Source organism: Panthera uncia, unplaced genomic scaffold (assembly GCF_023721935.1).
Source record: "Panthera uncia isolate 11264 unplaced genomic scaffold, Puncia_PCG_1.0 HiC_scaffold_1580, whole genome shotgun sequence".
NCBI classification, from domain to species: Eukaryota; Metazoa; Chordata; class Mammalia; order Carnivora; family Felidae; genus Panthera; species Panthera uncia.
The window spans coordinates 10,343-33,257 of record NW_026058229.1 but is presented as its reverse complement, the minus strand read 5'-3'; the positions used below and the strand labels follow the sequence as shown (position 1 = coordinate 33,257).

Sequence of the window (22,915 nt, the reverse complement as noted above, 5' to 3'; positions counted from 1 at the left end):
CAGGGATTTTTTTTTTTTTTTTTTTTTTTTTTTTTAAGCGTACACACACTGGTTCAGATGAAGTCTGTGAGTCAGGCTGTTTCTGAGCTCCGATAGTTTAATGGAAAGATTTATATACCGACTGTATTATTTACTTTGGGAGGGGAGGTGGCAGTATAAGGGTATGCTAATTAGTGGGAGATTTTGGGGGGAAGGGGTGGAATATCAATTTTTATTGCATCACCTGTCAGGAGTGTCCAATCAGCGCTGGCTTTAGGGGAATTAATTGATGAAGGTGTCTCCGGACGAGCTCACTTCACTCTGTCATTTTATTTGTAGCTAAAGCAGCGGCGGGAATAGCAGCTGCATTTCTTTTCTCTTTCTCCCTTCACATTCCATTATCATAGTGCTCCAATGGAGAAGGAAGGAATAGAGGGGCCCAGGTACTGATCTGCATCGGGGACTTAGACCAACACACTGGCAGATCAGAAACCGGATGGTTTTTTCCCTCTTTTTAAAAAAATACGAAAACCAAAAAAAAAAAGCAAGAATCAAGTCAGTGTAATTTCATGTTTTGTTTTGTTTTGTCTTGTTTTTTTTCCAATAATTTTGCCTAGAGTTTGGCACTCCCTTCGCCGGGAATAACAGTCTTTGTTATTTTATTAGCAGGATGCCTTGAGACACACGCAGCATCTGGTGGAGGATTAACATACATACATGTGTATGTATGCGTCACGTATATATTTACTGCAAATGGTGGGGATCATTTAGTGCCCGAGATGGGAGACCTGAAGTCAGGTTTTGAAGAGGTGGATGGCGTGAGGCTCGGCTACCTCATCATTAAAGGAAAGCAAATGTTTGCCCTCTCCCAAGTCTTCACGGATCTGCTGAAGAACATCCCGAGGACGACCGTGCACAAGCGCATGGATCATTTGAAAGTGAAAAAGCACCACTGCGATCTGGAGGAGTTGCGGAAACTCAAGGCAATCAACAGCATCGCATTCCACGCCGCCAAATGCACTCTCATCTCCCGGGAAGACGTGGAAGCACTCTACACCTCCTGCAAAACCGAGCGTGTCCTCAAGACCAAGCGCAGGAGGGTCGGCCGGGCCCTGGCCACAAAGGCGCCGCCGCCAGAGCGCGCCGCCGCCGCCGCCAGCCCCCGCCCGGGTTTTTGGAAGGACAAGCACCAACTTTGGCGGGGCCTGAGCGGATCCGCGCGGCCCCTGCCAATCAGCGCGCAGTCCCCGCGCCCGGGCGCCGCCGCCGCGCGCCCCGCCGCCCATCTACCTCAGATTTTTAGCAAATACCCGGGCTCGCACTACCCGGAAATCGTGCGCTCGCCTTGCAAACCCCCTCTAAACTATGAAACTGCCCCGCTCCAGGGAAACTACGTTGCTTTTCACTCGGACCCTGCTTATTTTCGGAGCCTGCTGTGCAGCAAGCACCCGGCGGCCGCCGCCGCCGCCGCCGCCGCCGCTGCCGCCCCCGCCGCCCGCGCCGCCGGCTGCTACCAGGCTTCGGCGGCCGGGCCCCAGCCCAAGGCGGCGGCGGCGGCGGCGGCGGGCGCGGGAGGCCCGGTGAGCCTGACCTACCGGTGCAAGCGCAAGCGCGGGGGCGCCAAGGACTGCCTGCTCGCGCCCCACGCCGGCGCCCGCCGCCTGCTGCTGCTGCCCAGGTCCTACAAAGCCAAGGCGGCGGCGGCGGCGGCGGCAGCGGCGGCGGCGGCGGCCGCCGGGGCCACTTGCCTGGAGAGGTTTCATCTGGTTAACAGCTTCTGCCCGCCTCCCCACCACCACCACCACCACCATCACCACCACCACCACCACCACCACCGGGCCCAACAGCCGCAGCAGAATCACCACCCCCCTCATCACCACCGGCCGCAGCCCCATCTCGGCAGCTTTCCCGAGAGTTGTAGCAGCGACTCGGAGTCCAGCTCCTACTCGGACCATGCGGCCAACGACTCCGATTTTGGCTCCAGTTTGTCCAGTTCCAGCAACTCCGTGTCCTCGGAGGAAGAGGAGGAGGAGGGAGAGGAGGAGGAGGAGGAGGAAGAGGAGGAGGAGGAGGAGGAGGAGGGGGGCAGCGGGGCCTCGGATTCCAGCGAAGTCAGCTCGGAGGAGGAGGACTCGTCCACGGAGTCGGACTCCAGCTCCGGCTCCAGCCAAGTGTCGGTGCAGAGCATCCGTTTCAGACGCACCAGCTTCGGCAAGCCTCCCAGCGTGCAGGCGCAGGCCAACTTCTTGTACCATCTGGCCTCCGCCGCCGCTGCAACCAAACCCGCTGCTTTCGAGGATGCCGGCAGACTTCCCGACCTCAAGAGTAGTGTCAAAGCCGAGTCGCCGGAGGAGTGGAATCTGCAGAGCTGGGCCCCCAAAGCGTCTCCGGTGTACTGCCCGGCCAGCCTGGGGAGTTGTTTCACAGAGATAAGGAACGATAGGGTATCTGAGATTACATTCCCACACTCTGAAATTTCCAGTACTGTAAAGAGAACTGACCTGACAATTAACTGCTTGGCGGAGGGGGCCTCTTCACCTAGCCCAAAGACAAACAATGCATTTCCACAACAAAGAATACTCCGAGAGGCTAGGAAATGCCTACAAGCAACTCCTACTACACACTGTGCTGATAACAACACAATAGCTGCTAGGTTCTTCGATCACGATTCTTCAGGAGCAGCCGCAAATTCAGAGCAAGACTCCAAAATCCCTCATTGTGCTGAATTTGCTGCGGATTTGTCCTCTTCCCAAACCGCTTCTGAGGTGGACGGAGCAGCACCAGCAGCAGCAACGAAAGCTGAGAATCCGTGCACTAACGCGGGCGACAAGACCTTGCCATTTCTGCACAATATTAAAATCAAAGTAGAAGACAGTAGTGCTAATGAAGAATATGAACCTGACCTTATTACAAATAAGCTTAAGTGCGAGTGCAATGATACAGAGGGTGAGTTTTACAGTGTGACTGAAAGTAAAGAGGAGGACGCCTTGTTAACCACAGCCAAGGAAGAAGGTTTTGCATGCCCTGAAAAAGAAACTCTTTCCTTAAACCCACCGGCTCCGAGTCAGGGCCTCTCATGCACTTTAGGTTCTCCAAAACCCGAGGATGGGGAATATAAATTTGGTGCCAGGGTGAGAAAAAATTACCGGACACTAGTACTGGGAAAACGACCCGTACTTCAGACACCTCCAGTCAAACCAAATTTGAAATCAGCTAGAAGTCCTCGTCCTACAGGTAAAACCGAAACACATGAAGGAACACTGGATGATTTTACAGTTATAAACAGACGCAAAAAGGTAGCCAGCAATGTAGCATCAGCAGTGAAAAGGCCATTTAATTTCATGGCAAATTTTCCTTGTCCACCATCACTCATTATTGGGAAGGATGGGGATTTGTGGCCGGCGTATTCCTTAAACACCACTAAGGATTCCCAACCTCCTCACAAAGCCCATCCTATATGGAAATGGCAGCTGGGCGGTTCTGCAATACCTCTTCCACCGAGTCACAAATTCAGGAAATTTAATTCATAAAAGTGTTTTGGAAGATATTTTCTCGAACCATATTACCTTCCTTTTGTTGTATAACTGCACAGGATGGTTTGTACAAGTCCATTAATGTGTTACACCCCTTTTGGAGCCCTGGTTTATCGCATTTTGAAGACAGAAATCGGATTACTTTTTTTCCATTGCGGGTTTTTTTTTTTTTTTTTTTTTTTTTTCGGGGGGGGGGGGGGGGGCGGGGTGGGAGAAGGGTTGGTTTACATTCCACAGACTACTTCAGGCTAAAGACTCAAGTAAAACTCAGTTATTAAGGTAGAGCTGGAACACTTTACTGTTTCAATGCTAATAATGCACCCGGTACCTCAATTCAACTGCTACAAATAAATGTCAAAAGGTTGAATAATAAATATTACAATGAGCCATTAAGTTTATGCACTAGATTTCAGACCTGAAAGTGTAACTGTTAATTCAGTGAAAGTTTGTTAGGTTACGTGGTTACACAGTGAGGTAGAAAGAAGTTTCTGTGAGCCCAAAATGTTCTTTTCTGGAGCTCTTTTTTGTGGGTATCTTTTTCTTTTGCTCCCCTCATTCCTTCTCCAAGAGCAGTTGCACTTAATTTTCTTTCTTTCTTTCTTTCTTTCTTTCTTTCCTTCTATCTCTTTCTTTCTTTTTTTGAGTGGAAAGATTGGGGAGTCCTGCTTGAATGCTGGTAAAAGCTGCCTCATATATACTGAGTAAAAGGAAAATGAGATTGCTTTTTTTTTTTTTTTCTTGTAAAGGATGGGATTTCACTCCTTGCAATTGGAAAAAGTCCTTTTTGTGTTCTCACCCAAAGGTTATAAATAAGGTGACTCTTATTCACTATTGTCCTGCTTACCTTGTGGTCTGACTCCTCAAGTTTGACTCCTCAAACTTGCAAAACAATTAAATAGTTCCCTTAATAGCAGGATATTTTATGGTCTGACTCTTCATAATGACAGAGCAGTAAATACAACCGAGAAAAGTACAGTGGGTCAGAGTTCTAAGCATATCCCCAATGAAAAATAACAGTTATTTTAGGGCTCTTTGGTATCAGAACTCAGGCACTTGGGTTTTATTACCTTTTACTTTTTCCGCATCTCTCGAAACTTCTGTTTTCAGACCATCCTGTGATAAAGCAGGAGAGTTTCTACTGCAAGTGACAATCAGAGGTGACTATCTATATTTGCACTTAAAATCAAAGTAGTTCAACATGCAAATGGCTAGGGTCTAGCCCTTGGTAAGGGCCATGCTGGTGTGCTATCTTGTGATGATGGAAGCAGCAAATCAAAATTATGGAAATTTGCACTGTTGAAAAGCATGCTTTAGCTTTATTTTCAATTAAAAACACTGTTTAAAATTCCTGGTTCCATACATTTCTACTTATTCCAGATTGAAGAACGGTTAACAGGAATGAATGGTTTTGTTGGCATTTTCATTTGTCACGTTTTTGCCTGAAAGAAATGCATTTGTTGGGTGTAGTGTTTGGTTGTAACACCATGTGATGAGGCCAGTCAGGTTCTGTGCAAAACACTGGATTTCTTTCTAAATAACAACAGAACTTTGCAAACTTGTTCCAAATGAAGCGCAAAAAGTTTCAGTTTAAGACAGTGAAGCAGAGATCAATTGCTATTTTAATGAATGTTAAATCTGGCAATTTTTGGTCCACCCCCCCCCCTTAGTCTGACAAATTAATTACGGAGCTCAGATTTTTGCCATCATATTCCTAAGAAGTTGCATCTATAGGTCATAAATCGTAAAACAAAACAAAACATCAAGGAGATGTTTACTGTGTGAATTTAAGTCACTATTTCTCATGGAAATTGACTCTTTTTTTTTTTATTCCTGGCCCTTCACCTTCTAATTCCTACTCCCTTTGAAATTTTTCTTTTGTCTATAAATGTTTCAGTTAGATCCGGATGGTCTCAGCTCTAATTGCTGTATATGATCTGTGGTTTTACTCTTACTGTAAAGGACAGAGGCTGAGGATACCTGCATCCAAATACATTTGGATGGAGTAAACACATGCTTTGAACTGCCTCCCTTCCTTTCCTTCTTGAATGGTGCCAGATGTAGGTTCACTGGATCCTTTTTTTATTGGGATGATAGATATGGTCAAAGCAAAATTTGGGGGATGTCCTCCTTGAATTCATGTTTGTGTATCATTCCAAAGACCAGTACAAGTTACAGTTAAAGCCCCTAGAAAGCTGAACGATTAGCTTCACAGCCTGAGTTCTTTCCTCTTTGGAAGGCCATACAGAATTTGGGTGCAGTGATTTGTCCTGCAAAATCAGTCTGTAAAAAGTGTGATCTACACACACTGGAAGTCTGTAATTTCTATTCTTTAATTACTGCTAAGTCAAGAGAGTTCAAAGTATGATGACTTCTAAGACTAGTACTTTTCTTGTTGGCTATGGAATCATTGTTCCCATATTATAAATTGAGAATATATTTGAAGTCTACAGATCTTGGGGTGTGAGAGGACCGCTAGGTAGAATAAGCACAATTTAAAACAAATATACCCAATGGAATTTCTGACATAAAATATCGGCCTCCAGCTTTGACACTTGGTCTCCAGCCCTCAGAGAATCAATAGTTTCAGTTTATAGGAGCTGGAGAATGAGCAGCATGGAGGCCGAGGCATTCCAGAGTGATACCATCAAAAGGAAAGAAATTAAATAGTCAACACAGATTTCACCCCACACTACTACAACAAGCCAGCCAACCACAGCAAAATCTGAGTTGGGGCTTCTGTCAGGAGAGTGTACCGAATAGTATTCAGTAACTTGCAAATACAAGGTATTCTTTAGTCCCTTAGCTGTTTTCCCATTCTGCTGTGGGAATTATTCTCGTTACAGTTTATTTCATTTTGGTTGTTTTATGATCAATGTTTTCTAAGATGCTATAAGTGTCCCAGTTGTTCAAAAAGTTAAGCCTTATTGAGAGAAAAACAAAGTTACCTCCATTGATAGATTGCATTTTTACCTTTCGATGTTTTCAGGTGATAGCATTTTTTTAAAGGCACTCTATGGTCCCAGGGTCACTTAGTCCTATGTCTAAAGCTCACCACCTACAAACATAAAGAAAATGAAGGAAACTATGACTATTTGGGGAAACAAGCTTATTTTGGGTCTCCTGTGAAAATAGTTTCCTGATAAGATTCTGAAATGAAGACTTAATTATTTTTTTAAGAGATGTGTGCACTTTGTCTTCCAGTCAGGTTATCTGCCTTCTTAGAAAATGCAGCTTGCTCTTTTTCAACTATTTACTCTTTAAAGTGGGTGTTCTTTTCTACTGGCTTACTTGATTACAGTGCAGTAATCTCAATAATGGTTGTTTATTTTTAAATCAACAACAAGGAGCCACCACTAAACAGCAATAACACAAACTAGATGGGCTTGGTGCGTGGATTTTTATCTTACCCGTGTCTGGGTGACTTTCAATGGTCTAAAAAATTTTCAAAGTTCTGGTCAGAAGAATTGAAGTGTCTGCTTGATAGGAGAATGATAGTTTTGTTTGAATGCAGGAAAAGATAGAGACTCATGCCTCAAAAGCAATTTTTCTTTCAAAGAAAGCAAAAACAAAAATCCTACATGGTAAAAAACAAAAACAGAACCCTCACATTAAAAAAAAATAATAAAGCTTTAGTATCTACAAAAGCTAGAAAATGTGAGTTTTGCTTCACCTTGAAAATAACTTCCTACTGATAAAAGATGTGAAAAAGAGTTTCTTAGAGACAAACTGGGGGGGGGGGATTAAAGGCTCCCCATCAACTAACTTCAGGAAATTGACAAGGAGGAACAGGCCATCCACCTTAGGGAGTCCGCCCGGTCACCCAGGTCTTCCCCAGGATTTTCCCCTTCCTGGAAGGAAGAACTATTTTTAATGCTAGCTTTGGTTTTGGTTTGCTCCCTAGGCCAAAGGGCATTTGCAAACTAGCCTGGGGGGTAGGGACGTAGGGAAGCTCTAGGAGGTGGGGGGAAGGGCTGCATTTTACCTGTTTGGCAGGCAGTCTTTTGCAAAAAAAAAAAAAAAAAAAAAAAAGGAGGGGGGCCCAGCTATCATTCTTTGCCCATGCCCTAGGCCCCCGCTCTTCTCTCGCTCCTTTTCAAACTGTGGCGGCCTCACAAGCTCCTACTTTAAAAGGCCTGAGATGTTTTGCATGAAGCCCTCACAATAGGGGTTGAGGGAATTGACAGTTTCAAAAACAAGGCGTTCAGTCCTTTCCAGCTGCCGGGCCCGCTCGCTCGCACCAACTCCTCGTTCCTCTCTGCTGGTGGCGTCCTCGGGAGAGAGCTGCCATCCCCCACCCCGCCAGCCCGCATTCCGGCCGGCCCCACCCCGCCCCCGGGCTGTGTTTGTAAACAGGGGTCAGTGTCCAGGGGCTGCTGGCGCGGGGCTTGGGACTGGCGGGCTGGTAGGGAACGCAGGGGACGGCCTAGCCGGCGGAGGGCCGACCCGGGGGACGTAGCGGCTTCGGGGTCCCTTTCCCCCTCGCTTTCCACCTAGGTGCCAAGCTCTGGCCACCGTGCTGACCCAGGGCAGCTCTTAGCTCTCTGGCCTGGGCCACCACACCGGAAAGATGTTTAAATGCCGCCATTTTGCATGGTGGCAAACAAATTTCTTTGTGACTCCCCCCCCTCCCCCGGCCAGATCCTGCTCTCCTCTGAATTTGTCACCTACTGGCTCCCCGGGGCGGAACAGCCCCGTACCCCTGAGCGCACGACCCCCAGCTCCTTTCCACGCAGCCTCCTGTGCCAGTGGCCTCAAGGCCAGGCCCATCGGGAGCAGAGGCGACAGGGCGCGCGGCCGGTCCTCAGGGACTGGACCGCCTCCTCTCACTTTGCGCTCCTTTTGTGTGTTCTGAAGTCATCTCCCACCCCGGCACACGCACACACTGCCTAGCCATTTCTCACCTTCTCGCCCAGGCCTCATCTCTCTGTCCCAGGCAAATGGGGCCCAGCTTTTTTGCTCTGGGCGGAGGGCTGGCCCAGGTCTCCAAAATGCGTGCGTGCGACGCAAGTGGCAAAGAGATGAGGCTTCACACTGGGCCAGCCAGCACGGCTGTGAACGCCTTCTGGGAAGTGGCCCAAGACCTGCGGGCCCGGAGTCTGGGGAGGGCACGGGTGCGCAGGCGAAGGCCCAGCAGAACTCCCAAAGAGGGGGGAAGTGTGATGGGGCAAGGCTTGCTTTTCTTTGGCGCCGTGGTTCCTGTCCTTGGAACCTCTCTGTGCCTCTGCAAGTGGAATGATGACCTGGAAACGGGAAACGGGCGACAGTGACCTGGAAAACCACCCTTGGTTGGGGAGGTGGGAGTGCAGCAATGCAAACAAAGCTGCTCCCGGAGGAAGAGGGGAAACAGAGGTGCACCGCAGATAGGTCACAGGAAAGTGCAACAAGCTTGCTTTTCCCGGGTGTTTAAAATGCAGCCCCAGTTGTAAAGTGTGTGAAATTACGCACTGGTCTCTTAAAGAGTGCCTAATTTATAGTAAATAGCAAGGTCTTTGTAAATGGCTTTATTATGTTGTTTCTTGTTAATTGTTGAGAAAATCCCCATTGTTGAGTGTGAAAGGCTTTATGAGCTAACCTGGTCCTCGGCGCAATCAGAGGGCAGTAAATGGCCGCTCGGCCTCGGAGGCCCAGCGCGGAAGCGGACGCCGGGCCGAGCGCGCCCGGGCGACCTCTGGAGACGGCGACTCGGCCTGGGAAGCAAGTGGAGAGGGTTTCCAGGCTTTCATTAAGGAGAAGGCGTGTTTTGAACTCGCGGGCCCCCGAGAGCGGCTCGCTAAGTGGGCCGCGGAGAACCGGGAGCGCCGGGGCGACCCGGGCGGCTTGGGCCGCGGGGAGGCGGAGCGGGGCCCGGCGCCCCTCTCCGCTCCCAGAGCCTCGGACACAGGCCGGCCGGGCCGGGCGCCGGCTCCAGCCGCGCCGGGGTGGAACTGGTTCCTGGGCATTGTCTCCACTTCTCCAGCCGCGTGGAGCGCAGGCTCAGGAGGTTTTGGCCAGGCCTGCGGAACGCCCGAAAATGCCGGGCCGAGAGGCTGGAGGGGCTACGGGCGGAGCAGACCCCCGAAGGGGAGCTCCAGACCCCTGCCTGCGCCTCCTTGTCTTTTGTTTAAAAGCTGTCTCTCTCCCTCTCTCTCCCCCACTCTTTCTTCCTTTCTCTCTCACGCGCGATCTCTCTCTCTCCCTCTCTCTCTCTCTCTCTCTCTCTCTCAGAAACCTGAAATGGACTCCGAAGAAATGAGAGGAAAGGTTTTTGTGTGGGTGTGTGGGTATGAGACAAGGAAAAGAATTTCTTCTTTGGTCTAGGATAAGATAGTCTTATCTCCTTTCCCCATCTTCTCCAGCTGTCCTTCCAGCGACTTGGGACCCAGGAAGTGTATGGGCAAAACCAGGCAGGCGCTGGGGTCGTTTGATGAACTTTGAGGCGAGGACCCCGCGGGGTCCTGCAGGCCTGGAGAGGGCGGACGGAGAGCGCCTCCCTGGGCTCGGCCCGCGGCCTTCCCGGGACTTGAGACCCGGTGCATCGAGGGGAAAAGCAGCAGCGGCTTCTGAGCTCTGGCAGTGGCCCAGGGAAGAGAATTTCTTCGTGAGCCTACTTGGGGGTGGGGGGGGGGGCGGAGGCGGTGGAGAGACTGAGTTAGGCGGACCGTACGTCAGGGTTTGGACATTAGCAAATGCAAATCACAAGGAAATGTTAATTCCAGTCAGAAAAACCTATATCTTCCCTATCTTCCTGGCCTTCTAAGATGGCCCTCTGCTTGCGCACACTCGCTCTCTCACCAAATTAGCTATTACGTGAAATCCCCCTGGGTTTAAAGCACTTGTTTCGCGGATTCGTGTACAACCCATATTAACTATGCACTTTCTGCTATTCCTCTTGTGACTGTCCCTGTCTCTTTCCTTCTTTGAGGAGCGTATGATGCATTTTATTTTAGCCCAATCGATGCGTGCAAATACTGGGATAACACAGCCCACACTTCTGCGAGGGAGGCTGTTTTCAAAATTGAGTTTAGGGATCAATACGAAGTCGAAAAGCTCCAAATTGCACGAATTCACCAAACTCAAGCCTTGGGGCTCCCAAGCCCCTTTCCTGAGTGATTAACGCACTGGTGGGCAGTCACCGGCGCTCCACCGGTCCTGCTTTCTCAAAACAGGATGTTTTCATCATGTGTATTTGGCTTTCCCTGAAGATCACTCCAGTTTGCTTGGAAAAACACGACCCCAAAACGTGTGGAGTTAAACCCCAAGTCAGTGGCTTCATGCGGGGCTCCTCTCATACTGGCACTGCTGACCTCCGTTCCTCTTTTTTTCTCTTCCTAGGACCTAACAGCAGCACCTAAAATTGCCATAGTGGGTGCCCGGAAAACGTTTGCCCAGTTGAATAAATGTTTTGCTGGCTGGAGCAGCCCTCTCCTGGACCACTATCTGACTCCCACGACTTCTTCGCCCAGAGCCAAGCTGTATGGTGCAGCAAGAGCTCTCTATTCTTCTGCGGCTGCCGCCACGGCTGCGGGGCTGACTGGTGTCTAACTGGGGGAAGGGCAGTGGTTGTCCCTTGCAAGGGACGTTAAGGCCAGAGAGGTGAAAGGACAGAGATTTTGGAAAAAGAATTAGGAGAGCGTGCTGCCCGCAGATGTGTGTGTGTGTGTGTGTGTGTGTGTCCCAGTAGTGTGAAGAGAATATCTACTTTTCTTCTTTGAAGAAGAAATACATGAGAAATAGACCAAGTACCTAGGATGCTAGGGTATCCCTATTCCTTAGCTCCTGCTATTGGGATCTTCCTTTCCTTGAGAGACTAGAGCAAGACAGAAGGAGGTGGAGAGAGAGTGGCAGGCAGCCTAGAGGCTCTCCAGTAAGATCCAGTCATTCATCTAATCAGTGCCATCAATATGTTTGTGTTTGACCCTTTTGGATGGAAGAGGCTTAGAATCAGTAGATTTAGACCCTAAAATATTGCCAGTCTAGCAGAGAGCAACTGCTCACAGGTCTGCAAGGGCCCACCCTGGCCAGGGTGCTCCGAAGGAAACAGAGGGAAACAGGAGGGAAACTGAGTGGCTGCCTACCTTCATCTCCAAGCCATCAAAACAAACAGACAGACAGACAGACAAACTCCAGTCTCCTGGAGGCTGGGCTATTGGACAAGCACATGCTGGGCACCAAAATGTTGGAATATACTTTCCATTGTTAGTGCTTGTCGTCTTTTAAATCAGTTTAGGTTAGCTCCAGGAACCACACAATACTTGTGATAAGTGCCCGGCAAAAGAGAGGAAAAACAGTGTAGAAGAGAGACTGCACTAAGGTTAGACAGCAGCCTTCCCTCTTTCCTGGGGAAGTTAGAAACGGACACAAACATGTAAGAGATCTTGAGGCTACAACTCGGTCAGTAGGTACGAGTTTCTGTCTCTGAAATGACTGCAAAGGACCTAGATTCTTGGATCTCCCAGGAATAAAGGCACATTTTTACATTCATTTTTCCTCATGTCTCTCTCACCCTCTCTCTTTTTCCCTCCTGTTCAAATGAATGAATACCCTGATTGTCGGTGGGGCAAATGTGGAAGATTAGTTTTTGGCCTCTATGTTGGACCCAAATATGCAGACCAGTGGACGCTAAGCTTTCAAATGCCTGGATATTACAGCCATTCAAAGTAAAACCTGCATGATGCAGGAGAAATTGCCAGGACCAGGTTTATTCACCTTTTCCCTTTATCTTCTTTTTCTCCTCTCCCACCTTCTCAGCTTTTCCTTTTCTCCCCCTCCTCCTACCTAACCTTTGTGCCCAATAGTCAGCAATACTTTCTCCAGAGGTGGAAGGAGGGTAAGATCTGGGCTTAAACCAATGCTGATGGAGGCAGTGTGGGAACCTGCAGTGACCCTGAGCTTCCTTGCTGGGGTGAGAGGCCAGGGCTTCCCAGCCTCTTGCCCTGCATGTGCTAAGCTATTCCTGTTAGGCTGTAAAAAATAGAGTGCATCTCCAGACCAGGAGAGTCGACTCCATAAACACATGGCTGTGGTTCTAACATGTAGTGCATTGCCCGATGCAAATGCAGAGATGCTTTTAATTTGGTTCCAAGTGTGTTAGACGTCATGTGGCAAATTGGTCCTCAGAAAGCCAATTTTGATATTTTCTGTTAATAATAAAGGCTTTTCAAAGGAACAACCTTAAACATATATGACTGAGAATGAATCACACTCCTACCAGTGTGTTTCTTATCTGAATTTACAAAAGAGAGGTCGTACTTTTTACGCCCTTCTAAATAAGAAACATTTTAAGGTAGAAGAGGTTGGTTAACATTTGGATTGTTCAGTTGTTTTGCGGCTCCTATGATTTTAAGAAAATAAAGTATTTAAACCTTTGTGTTTTTTTAAACCCTTTTACATCTTTACGTATTGTAAATTTAAAAGTAAATTAGGAAATTAGTTACACACTCCTGCCATCTTCTATAGAAAAATGACCTGAGAAACATGTTTTACCTAAAATGTCAAAATTTCATATTATCTTACACAATTTCAGCCTGCTGCTTGTAATTTAATGCTACTGTCAAATTGGAGGGGAATAGAACTTGCTTTGTATTAATTAAATGGGAGGAAAATATAACTAATTTGTAGATTTAGGGAGGTTGCCAGCACTTCTAAAACCTTGTGCTTTGTATCAATCTCTAGCTGGTTTATCTGAATAGGATCCGATCCTATGTAACATGTGGACTGCCTATAATATTCTGACACAATGCAAGATTTCTAGATGAACTGAAGGCTCCTGACTGTGAATTTCCCATCTCTTACTGTTTTGAACCAATAGTTTAGTGTATACTCCAAAGTTGGTTTTAAGTGTGATCTCCTTCAAGAAGAAAGTGCAAAAATAATTAAAAAAAAAAAAAAACAACCCACAGGAAATCTTTTACAAATAGTGTTGGGGCCATTGATCGCCCGTTACCTGCTGTAATGTGAATGGAATCATTATGGCTGTTCCATTGACACACTTTCTTCATTCAGGATTCTGGCCAAAGGAATAGCATGTCAACGTGTAAAATTCTAGCCAAAGATAAGCCATTACAATGGAAATCGCAATGTGCAAAGTCTCATTGAAGCCAATGAAATTGAGTGTAATATCCACACTGCATTCTCATCGGCTTGCCCCAGGATTTAGTATGCGGCTCCGCATTGAAATGAGATTATGCATATAAAATGCCAATATAGAATACAATGCCCAGTAAAACATTAGAAAAGCAACTTACAGCCCATACACATGGGCTTTACTTAAATTCGAACTTCATGTGCAAAATAAGCACACCACCGTCGGAACACTAAATCTACAAAATGTCCTCACGCTGGTTTTTCACGCTTCTTTCTGCATGATTCCCCCCACACCCCCTCTTATCCAAACACAATTCTTTTAAGGGCACTCTTCAAATCATCTAACAATTCCCAAAGGGTATTCCAGGAGTCTTTTAAAGTGTCTTTCTAAATTAAAAGGCCCCAAACAATTTAAGTGCATTTTTGAACCGAAAATATCAGACAGCATTTGGATTTTGGCAAACCTAAGGGTTTTTGCAAGAAGAAAGGGACCAAAGAGAAAACGCCCCCACAGTGGATCACAAGGTTAGGGGACAGGTCACTAGGAAAGGGAAATAAAACTGAATGTTAGGTTGGGCTTGTAAATTATGCACCTTTCAGGGAAAGCGGTTTTAAGGTCTCTTCACTCAAGGGTTTTTTTTTTCCCCCCATCCATTTTGCTATTAATTCTTAACTCTTGGTAGGCAGCTCTTTAATGAGGCTGTTTGTGGCAGGTTAATTTTCTCCAATCTACTGAGCTCCTCGTTTTCCCTTTTAAGTGCACTGCTGCCTAGAGCTTTCTGCAGTGTCCCTACCAGAAAACAAAATACACGTGAAGTTGCTGGGCCGGGCTGAGAAATAAAGGCGTTACGAGGACAGAAAACCAGAGGGCCTGAACAGATTGGAGTAGGAGGGTAGTAACCCGGCTGAGTTGAGGGCGTGAGGGAGAGGGAATTTGGTCTTAGGAGAGCAATGACCCTGGGAGTGTAATATATTAAATATTGCAGCGATCGATTTCAATACCCCCAAGTGGACACGGGAATAAAAATTCACCAACAAGCTGAAGTGATTAGGAATGCTTTGTTGCGAAGGAGGGGGAAAAAATGTGATTTTCTTCAGATCCTTTTTGTTCGGGTTAGAAGAGGCCTAGACAATCCAAGTCTAAGCCTGGACACTCAGTTTGGGATATAACTCTGAAGGTTAGTCATATCTCAGTGGTGCTTCTGCATAGTGAAAAGATGGGCCTTTGTACTAAGGAGGATTAAGTATCAACCACAATTATGGCTGGTCACTCTAGGAGCCTTCCTCCCAAGTCGGAGAGGAGTACATCTTGGAAGGGCTGCCCCTTTGCTGTGTATTAGTCTTTGTTTCAGCTCTGGGACAAAGCAGTTGCTTTTGCACAGTTCTTCTTTCATTAAAATCCAGGGGAAAATGCACAATATGGTTTACAGAAGGTTGATTCACAATAGCGGGGACGTAAAACAGCCTTTGGTGCTATGGGGGGGGGGGGAGAAACATTTTTGAAATGTCATTCCTTGGCCGAAAGTAGGCAACTGTCCTGTATATTTGCACAAATACCCACTACCACACGTGATTTTTCGTTAGCGATTTCAGCACTGGGTGGGGTTTTCTGTTCTTTTTTTTCCTACCAAATCTAGCTCTTTGACAGTCATGCTATGAACCCTGTGTCTCTCAGTCCAGGAATCTGCTTAGGGATTTGGGGTAGTCACTGCGGAGCCTGCTTGGAGAGGGGGTGGGGGGTTGTTTTCAGTCACAGCCCTAATGGGCAAGGCCTGGGCTCTTCACACTGGGGATACCGAGTCTGCTGCTGGGGACACACTGCTGGATGCCTGCATGTAGCCGCAGCAGCCACCGCCACTGCCTGCCGCCCTCCTCCTTCGGTGTGGTCGCCACAAATCTGGGAAAGAAATGCAGCATCATACAAAGGATTTCTTTAATGAGGATGAGTTCCTCAGAGTGACTGGGGGCTGTGCCTGCTGCTCAGGCCTCTCTTTCCCTCTGCCAGATCTATCCCTCCCCATCATATCCTTCCTTATATACTAGCCTGGGGTTGGAAAGGGCATCCCCCCCCCCCCCCCCCCCCCCCCCCCCCCCTGTGAAACCCCAGGCTGATTTCTACTCTACTCTGGTGGCTGAGTGAGGATGGACTGGAAGGTCTGAGGGGGAATCTCCGAGTCTTGCAAAAGTAAACATATGTGTCTATATCTCTAGTGCCCCCTCCGTTCTCTGCCATCAGTCTTGTCTTCTATCCTAGTTATCACTTATCACTTATCCAAGCTGCCACTTGGAGCACGGTCCTAGGGACTAGCTATATTTCTGCATGAAGATCCTACCAGGGAATGTTCGAGGCAGAAGGAACCCTAAGCCTCCCCATCTCCTTTGCATCTAATTTGGGCTGACCAGGGTATAGTTAAGGCCCAGGCTGGTTGTGAAACAGAGCCCTTAGGCTCCTGCAGCTTGAAACTCCCAGGCTCTCTGTGGAATGGCGACTGGTTACAGGGAGGCCATTTCTGCCTTAGAAAGCTGTTCGTCTCCCCTAAACCTACATGGCTCCTTGCTTTCTTCAGGGTGGGGAGAGAGGTAGGTCCAGGAGCAAAAGATCACTCAAAAAAGTTACTTGGAGTTAGAGCTACTGAAACCAGTTCTCTCTCTTCTTGAGTGTGGGAAAGACTGGGTTGGGGGTTGGGATCTGGACAATAAAGGTACTGCTCTGTTTTGCTCTGCCCCCCCCCTTTGGCTTTTTATTCTGCATTCTGCGTCTCCCTGACTTTTGTCTTCTTCTGCTGGATCTCCTTGTCTTTTCCCTCAAGTCAGGTCAGGAAGAGCAAGCAGGTTGGAAGCATCAATGGACTTACGCTGCGAGGGCCAAGCCAAAATGCAGCCTGGCCATGTCTGGGCAGGTGGTTCAGAGCTCAGAGATTCTTGTGTGACTGAGGAGTAATTTGGAGAAAAGGAATCTCCTGGGGGTGGGGGCGGGGAGGTGCAGGTGGGGACACTCTGTCTCAGGTCACTGAGAAGCAGGTTCTGCGCCCAGAGCCCAAGCTCTGGGATCCCGAGAGCCTGCCTTGCTGTGGAGTACCTGTTGCCTGAAGCTGCTTGGGGGAGCTTTTGGGCCTCTGTCCTATTGTGAGTCTTGGGGGTTAGGTCTGGCTTCCCCTGGGGCTGCTGGATTCACCTGTCACTACGCTCACTGCCCAGGGACCCTGACAAACCTCCACAATGTGGGCCTGAAAAAGGGCGCTTAAGGTTCACTGATCTGTGTGTAGAACTTTGCAAAACTGCAAATAAGCGAGAAAATTTGTCTATTCTTGTGGAGGGAAATACAAGTTTGCACTTAACATGGAAGCCTGAGAAAAAGAGGGGGGGGGGGGAACACTTCTCCTGGCCAACAGCCCCACTGTAATCTCCAGAACAATTTCATTTCCTCTGCAGCACCCTGGCTACCCTAGCCGAGGCCTCGGAAAGGTCAGGGAAGAGATGGAGCCGAAAAGCGGGGGTGGGGAAGGAAAGCGGGGGCTAGGCCCTGGGCAGGGTCGCAGGTGAGGGCCAGGCCGGGTGGCGAGGAGGAGACTGACAGGTTGCAAGGCCACAGGACGGGAGGAGGGGGCAGAGCCGCGTCTTTTGGAAGGTTTGCGTGTTTCCGAGAGGGTTTTTTTTTCAGAGGAATTCGCACCGCCCGCCTCCGGGGCAGCTTGCTGGCGCTCTCCCCCGCCCCTTTTTGCAGAGCAGGTCGCAGGGAGCTCGGGTTTCGGCGAGGCCCCGCGCCGCCAGGCCGCCCGCGCTCCGCCAGCCCCGGCGCGCAGGCCTTTCCCGCTTGCTGAGAAAGGGAAAAGCGCACGCCCGGGGCCCTGCGGGCGGGGAGCCTGTCGGTGCGGCGGGAGAGCCGCTCCTCCGCGGGAGCCGAGCCGCTGCGGCCCGCCAGCTCGGTCAACCCGGCCGGGCCGCGCAGGCGGCAGGGGCTGTGCCCGGGAAGGGTCTCCTGCGAAGGGCGGCCGAGCTCCCCCCGTGGTCGCGCGGCTGCTGGGAAGCCGCGCGGGCTGCAGCGAGCAGCAGGCCCCGCGAAGCTGCTCTGCTCCCCTGCAAAGGGGAGGTTGGAACTTTTGAACCCTTTGCTTAAAAGTGATTGATCGTGTCCCGCCAGAGAGCGGCCCCACCCCCTGTCCCCACCTCCGCCGCCTTCCCTGGTCACCTCGGCTCTAAGCGTGCGAGAGGAGACCGCGCGGGGCGAAAGGGCTGGTGCCTTTGGAGACGTACGCAGCAAACGCGAGCACATCGAGCCCACAGAGCCAGAGCGGCTGTTGCGATTCTGGCTGAATCCCTTGTGGGAACTCCTAACGGGAGGGTGGGTTCCTGCCTCCTTCCCCACAGCCCTCCAAGTGAAAGACGCAAACGACAGCTTTTCCCCCTGAAACCGTCCCTGCACGCCGGCCTCTCCCTACGAGGAAGTCCTCGCAGGAGCCGGGCTCGGCTCTGGGAACCTTCAGGGAACTCTGCATGAAGGCTCGAGGCCTCCACGAGTTAAGTTGATTATTAATTTGGGCTGTTCAGGGCGAGTAACACACTTAACGCCTTTGGCTTTGGGGATTGTCCCCGAGCTGGGACCCAAGCAGAGATGACCCAGGGTTGCGGATGGGAAAGGCGAGTTGCCGAGACTCCCGGACGTGTCTGAGTGGTCTGGGTAGAGCTCCCGGGGCAAAGGTTGGCTCTTCCTCGCCCCCAAGTAAATTCCTGGTTAACTAGTGCAGACTAAATACCTTAGTATCACTAAATGGGGTAAAACAGACGGGGTTGAAAGTGAGGGCATGCCAACTGGACCCAGACCTGGTCATACTTCTCCACCGGTGATAAGTCAGGGTGCTTCAAACACGAAAACAGAAATGTAACATTCAACTGGACGAATTAATTTTTGACGGATTTACGGTATGATTTTCTTTCGAGCGGTATTCATTGGTTCCTTCGAGCTGTAGTGCGGTCCGAAGACATAAATATAAACAAGCACTTTCTGCTTTGCGGAAACCCCTTAACAGTATCTCCCAAAGAAAGATCAAGACACTTTGTGAATTTTCCCCAGATAATGCCTCATATTCCGAGTGACTGATCAGAGAACTCCGGTATTGTTAAATAAAATGAGAGGAAGGGGAGTGACGTGGGAGTCGAACAATGGCATTTCTGAATCAGTTTGCTTGATTGACATTGGGGGCTTCATGACCCCAGGGAATAGGACTCATTACGGTGAATACACCAAAACATCAACCAAGATTAGAACTCTAGATCCTGTTTTAATCCCATTTCAGTCTAAATTATAGTGGGAAAATATAAAATCCAAGAGGAGAGAATTACTCCATCATATATTGACCTAAAGTCTTAATTGTTCAAAGGGGGAAAGAAAAGTGGAAAACCGATATACTTTTCATCACTTTAGAAGTGGCACTGACATTTAAGTCAAGTGTAAAGGTTTGGTAGGGTGGATACTAAGAATATTTCTGTGGTATAACATATACTTATTTGGGGGAGACATACTGAAGAAATACACAGGGAGCTTTTTGCACGTATGAGAAAAGCAGAATCCTCCGCTACTGGGTAAAAAAGAGGGATCATCAGCAAATTGATGCTGAGAAATAATTAGATACCTTAAAGGTGGAGTCTCAATTTCCACTATTATTTGGAAGACTTCTCTATTTCTTCGGAGAAGATTTCTATTTTTAAATGATAAAAGTTGTGTAAATTTAACCCTGTAAGTTGTTGAGAGCAGATCTTCAATTCAGGTTGGACAAACAGAATGTGTGTGAGCAAAGTCTATTTTTAACCACAGAAGAGTGTGAGATACTGTGGGCTGTGTTAGATGGGAGTATAATCTACGGCAACTTCACTACAAAGATTTTTCATTCTTCATTGGAACTTATTCTCAATTCTCAGGAACTTGAAAGACTGGCGATCTCAAGTAATATACATTCAGTTGAACCCCTACCATACAGAAGGACGAAGCTGTGGCAAAAGACGTTGCAGTTATATTCTATTTTTTTTAGTAGGTAAATCACAGCAAAGGGGAACGTAACAGGAAGATATAAAAAATAGAGCATATATATGTTATAAGTAATGAAATAGAAAGGGTTGCTCCACAATACAGCTTCACATATTTTGAGGGGTGGATTTTAATGAGAAGCCTCTGTGTTGCACGGGAACTGGGAATCATAGAAATTATTTATGCAGCAAGAAGGAACGAAAATTAATTATTAGGAGCTCAGTAATCACCAAATAAACTCTGAGCTTTGAGGTTAAAAATAGACGACTATCTTCATGTTCAATTATACAGTATCAATTACTAATACAACTGATGTTTCAGCCTCTCGGTGAGACCAGATACCATCTTCTATGGAGAGATCTTGGTATTAATTAATGACTGCTTTATTCTCATTATTCACAAGGAAAAATAGGGGTCGTGTCACATTAAAATTAAGATTATCTTAGTTTATCTGGGCTCTTAAACAAAGATCATTCAAAGTAATTATATTTTGAATTAACAGAGGTAGGCAATTTATCTCGTTATTTTTTTGTTCAAAGACAGAAAATAAAGATCAGAAATAAGCAAAGTTTCATTTTGAAGATAGAAAGAACCAAACAAACATGTCTTGACTTTTGCAATATTTCCCTTGCTAAAGGGGGAATGAGGGAACTGTAAAAGACGTGACTTTGCAAAGTCAAGTCCTTTTTAAAAGACTCGGATCGAAATTCTTGCTATGCAACAAGGATTCAGGTTTGATTAATTTTCTGCAAGCGACGTGACAGCGGTGTTTTAAAAGATTAATTAAAATTGAAGTGATACGGAGCAGGAATTCAACCTGCAGAGGCGTCCCTGGCGCCTTGGGGGGCTTTGCAAGCGAGTCCCAAGTCCAAACTGCGGGCTTTCCCGAGCCTGGGACGCAACTCCCCGTCTCCTGGAGAGGAACGCGGAATTTGGCAGGGCGCCCGCCTGGCCGCCTGGCATCTCGAGCTGGCCGCCAGCTCTCGGGGGTGGGGACGGGGTGTGTCCCGGGGAACCCGCTGCCCAGAGAACTGCTGGCGCGGCGCGCGAAGAGCCAGTGAGGTCCAGGGTCACACCAGAGGCCGGAGGGGATTACAGGAAGCCCCGAGCTGACTGCCCCAGGCCGCGTCCACTTCTCCTGGGGGGGGGGGGCGGGGGGGGAAACCTACTTCGCGCCCCGGCTCCTCCGGAGCCCCCTCCACGGTCGCGAGCGCGCGGAGGGCGTAGATGGCACGCTGAGAAGGCTCATTCAGAGCTGAGGGCGTGGAGGGCTCGGCTGCTGGGCTGCGGCTGCCCGGGCCGGGGCGTGGGCCTGCCCGGGCAGTCCTGCCTCAACTGCCTCGGGACTCGGGACTCCGGGAGGCCGTCCACGCCTGGGCCGCCCAGCCACGTCCTCCTACCTCTCCGTTCGGTCTCCTGCCCCAGCTTCTGTCCCCCTGCATCCCTGTCCCTTGGCTTCACTTAGCGACGCCTTCGCCTAAGTAAGAAATTAAGCTGAGCGCAATTGTAACTGTACTCAAGAAGATACAATCGCGGGAGCCCTCGGGGTCGCGCGCGGCGGAGAAGCTACGCGGGTGGCGCCCCAGAGGGTGGGTAGGGGAAGAAGGGGGCGTCCGTTTGCAATTCGCCTTCCCAGGGCACGAACTACGGTGTCCCCTTTTCTCCAACTGGGGAGAAACGGCGTCCCCTTCTCTCCAAGCGTGGGGCTCGGGTGCCGACGGGGAGGCCGCGCACGGCGGGGCCCTCACCCCAAGGCTCGGGCGGGGTTGTGCGCCCTTGGGCTCCCGGCCACGCGGAGGGGGCGGCCTCCCAGCTGGGACTGTCCCTTTGGCCTGCGGCGGCGCCGGGAAACCCCTTCCTCTGCGGCGGGTCCCAGGGGTCGGGGCCTAAAAGGCTCCCTGGGGATTCTCCGAGCCGCGGAGGCGACGTGGTTCCTCCTCCCCCTCACGTCTGCCTCTCCCACCCTCTTCCCAGAGACCTTGGAGGTGGCCAAGTGGGAAGGGAGGCGGGCAAACAGACGGTGAAGGCCTGGGAGCGGGAGGCTCGGGAGCTGGGGGGGGGGGGGGGGGGGCCGGGGGCAGGAAAGAAGCATTAGGACGCGAAGGAAGGGGCGGTGGGGCGAGGAGGACTTAGCTGCGAAGGGCTGAGGGTGGGGGGGTGAGGCGAGAATCCCTTTCTTTCCGAGTGGCGCAGGGGGACCTCTTCCCCGGGGAGCCCCCACCCAGCAGCTCCCAACCTCGAGAACAAAGGGTCTGGGAAGCACGGTCGGGGTCGGGGAGCGGAGGTGGAGGGAAGCAGGAAGGCAGGCGGTGGGGGCAGGGGAGGGCGCTTCCCCACATTTCCTCTCGCGGCAGAATGACGGAAAGCTCCCTCCAGCAAACGCCTCACTGAGGCCGCTTCAAAATCCGGGAGGGCTCGGGTTCCTTACCTAACGGATGCACTCGCTCCCTTCCTCCCCCAGCGTCCCCACCCCCTCCGGGGACCGAGGCCCGCGAGCAGCGAGGCTGGCGGCGCGCCGCGGCGCGGGCGGAACCGCGGGGCAGCAGCGCCTCCTGCAGGTGCCTGGCGCCTCCGCAGCCGCCGTGCCGCGCGGTCTCTTAAGGTGGAACCAGCCTGGTTCCCCCACCCGCGCTCTCGGCTCTTCCGCAACCGTGATTCCACCCGCCGCAAGTCTCCTTCGCGAAGCGGGCCTGACTGTCCGGAACGGTCGGAGTCTGTTGGTCCCTGCTGCTATTTCCTTGATGCCTTGACTCCATTACCTGCAGCACTTCGTCCGAGGAAGCCCCGGTATCGATTTGGAAAATCACAATTGATACTTCCCTGCAGGTATAAAAGGCTGCGTAAGTCACGCTTCAGGGCGGAAAGACCAAAACGTTGTTTCTTTAATCTCAAAGCAAACTTTTATTTTGGTTTATTAAAACCAGAAGCCTAGCACGAAAGGATCGCCGAGAGTAGACCTGCCCAGGGGTCTTCTGGATCTAAGAATTCAGGATCAGATTGGCCGGTCAGAGGGTCGCATGCAGCGCCCACACCCCGCAAACTCGTGGGCAGCTGCGGGCGCAAATAGGCCGGGGAGGAGCGACAGGACTGCGGGGAACCCCTCCTTGCGCGTCTCCCGCCACCTCCGTTTTCAGCCCACTCTTTGTTTAGTGAAAAGCGGGAACGTGGGGAGGATAGAAGAGCAGTTTTTGTTTCTTTCCTCTTTTAAACTAAATGTGCGTGTGCCTGTAAATTCATCGTCCTTGAACTAAGTGCCCTCAGCGAACTCGACATTCTTGGGGGAACCCTGCGAGCTCTGAGCAGGACACGAACAATCCAA

General features: G+C 49.9%; 1 protein-coding gene and 1 long non-coding RNA gene across 2 annotated transcripts; one reads left to right on the top strand and one right to left on the bottom strand.

Annotated features, from left to right (window-relative positions):
* Positions 1-603: 603 nt before the first annotated feature.
* Positions 604-3,718, top strand: LOC125917202 (SKI/DACH domain-containing protein 1-like). Its single transcript, XM_049623455.1, has one exon. It carries the CDS (start codon positions 759-761, stop codon positions 3,507-3,509), a length of 2,751 nt encoding a protein of 916 aa, XP_049479412.1. The 5' UTR covers positions 604-758; the 3' UTR covers positions 3,510-3,718.
* A 10,900-nt stretch (positions 3,719-14,618) lies between these two features.
* LOC125917203 (uncharacterized) lies at positions 14,619-22,583 on the bottom strand. The gene is made up of 2 exons (XR_007456113.1): positions 22,025-22,583; positions 14,619-15,471 (listed from the first exon to the last, which is right to left on the bottom strand). It is a non-coding gene; the product is annotated as an uncharacterized LOC125917203 (long non-coding RNA).
* Positions 22,584-22,915: the final 332 nt, after the last annotated feature.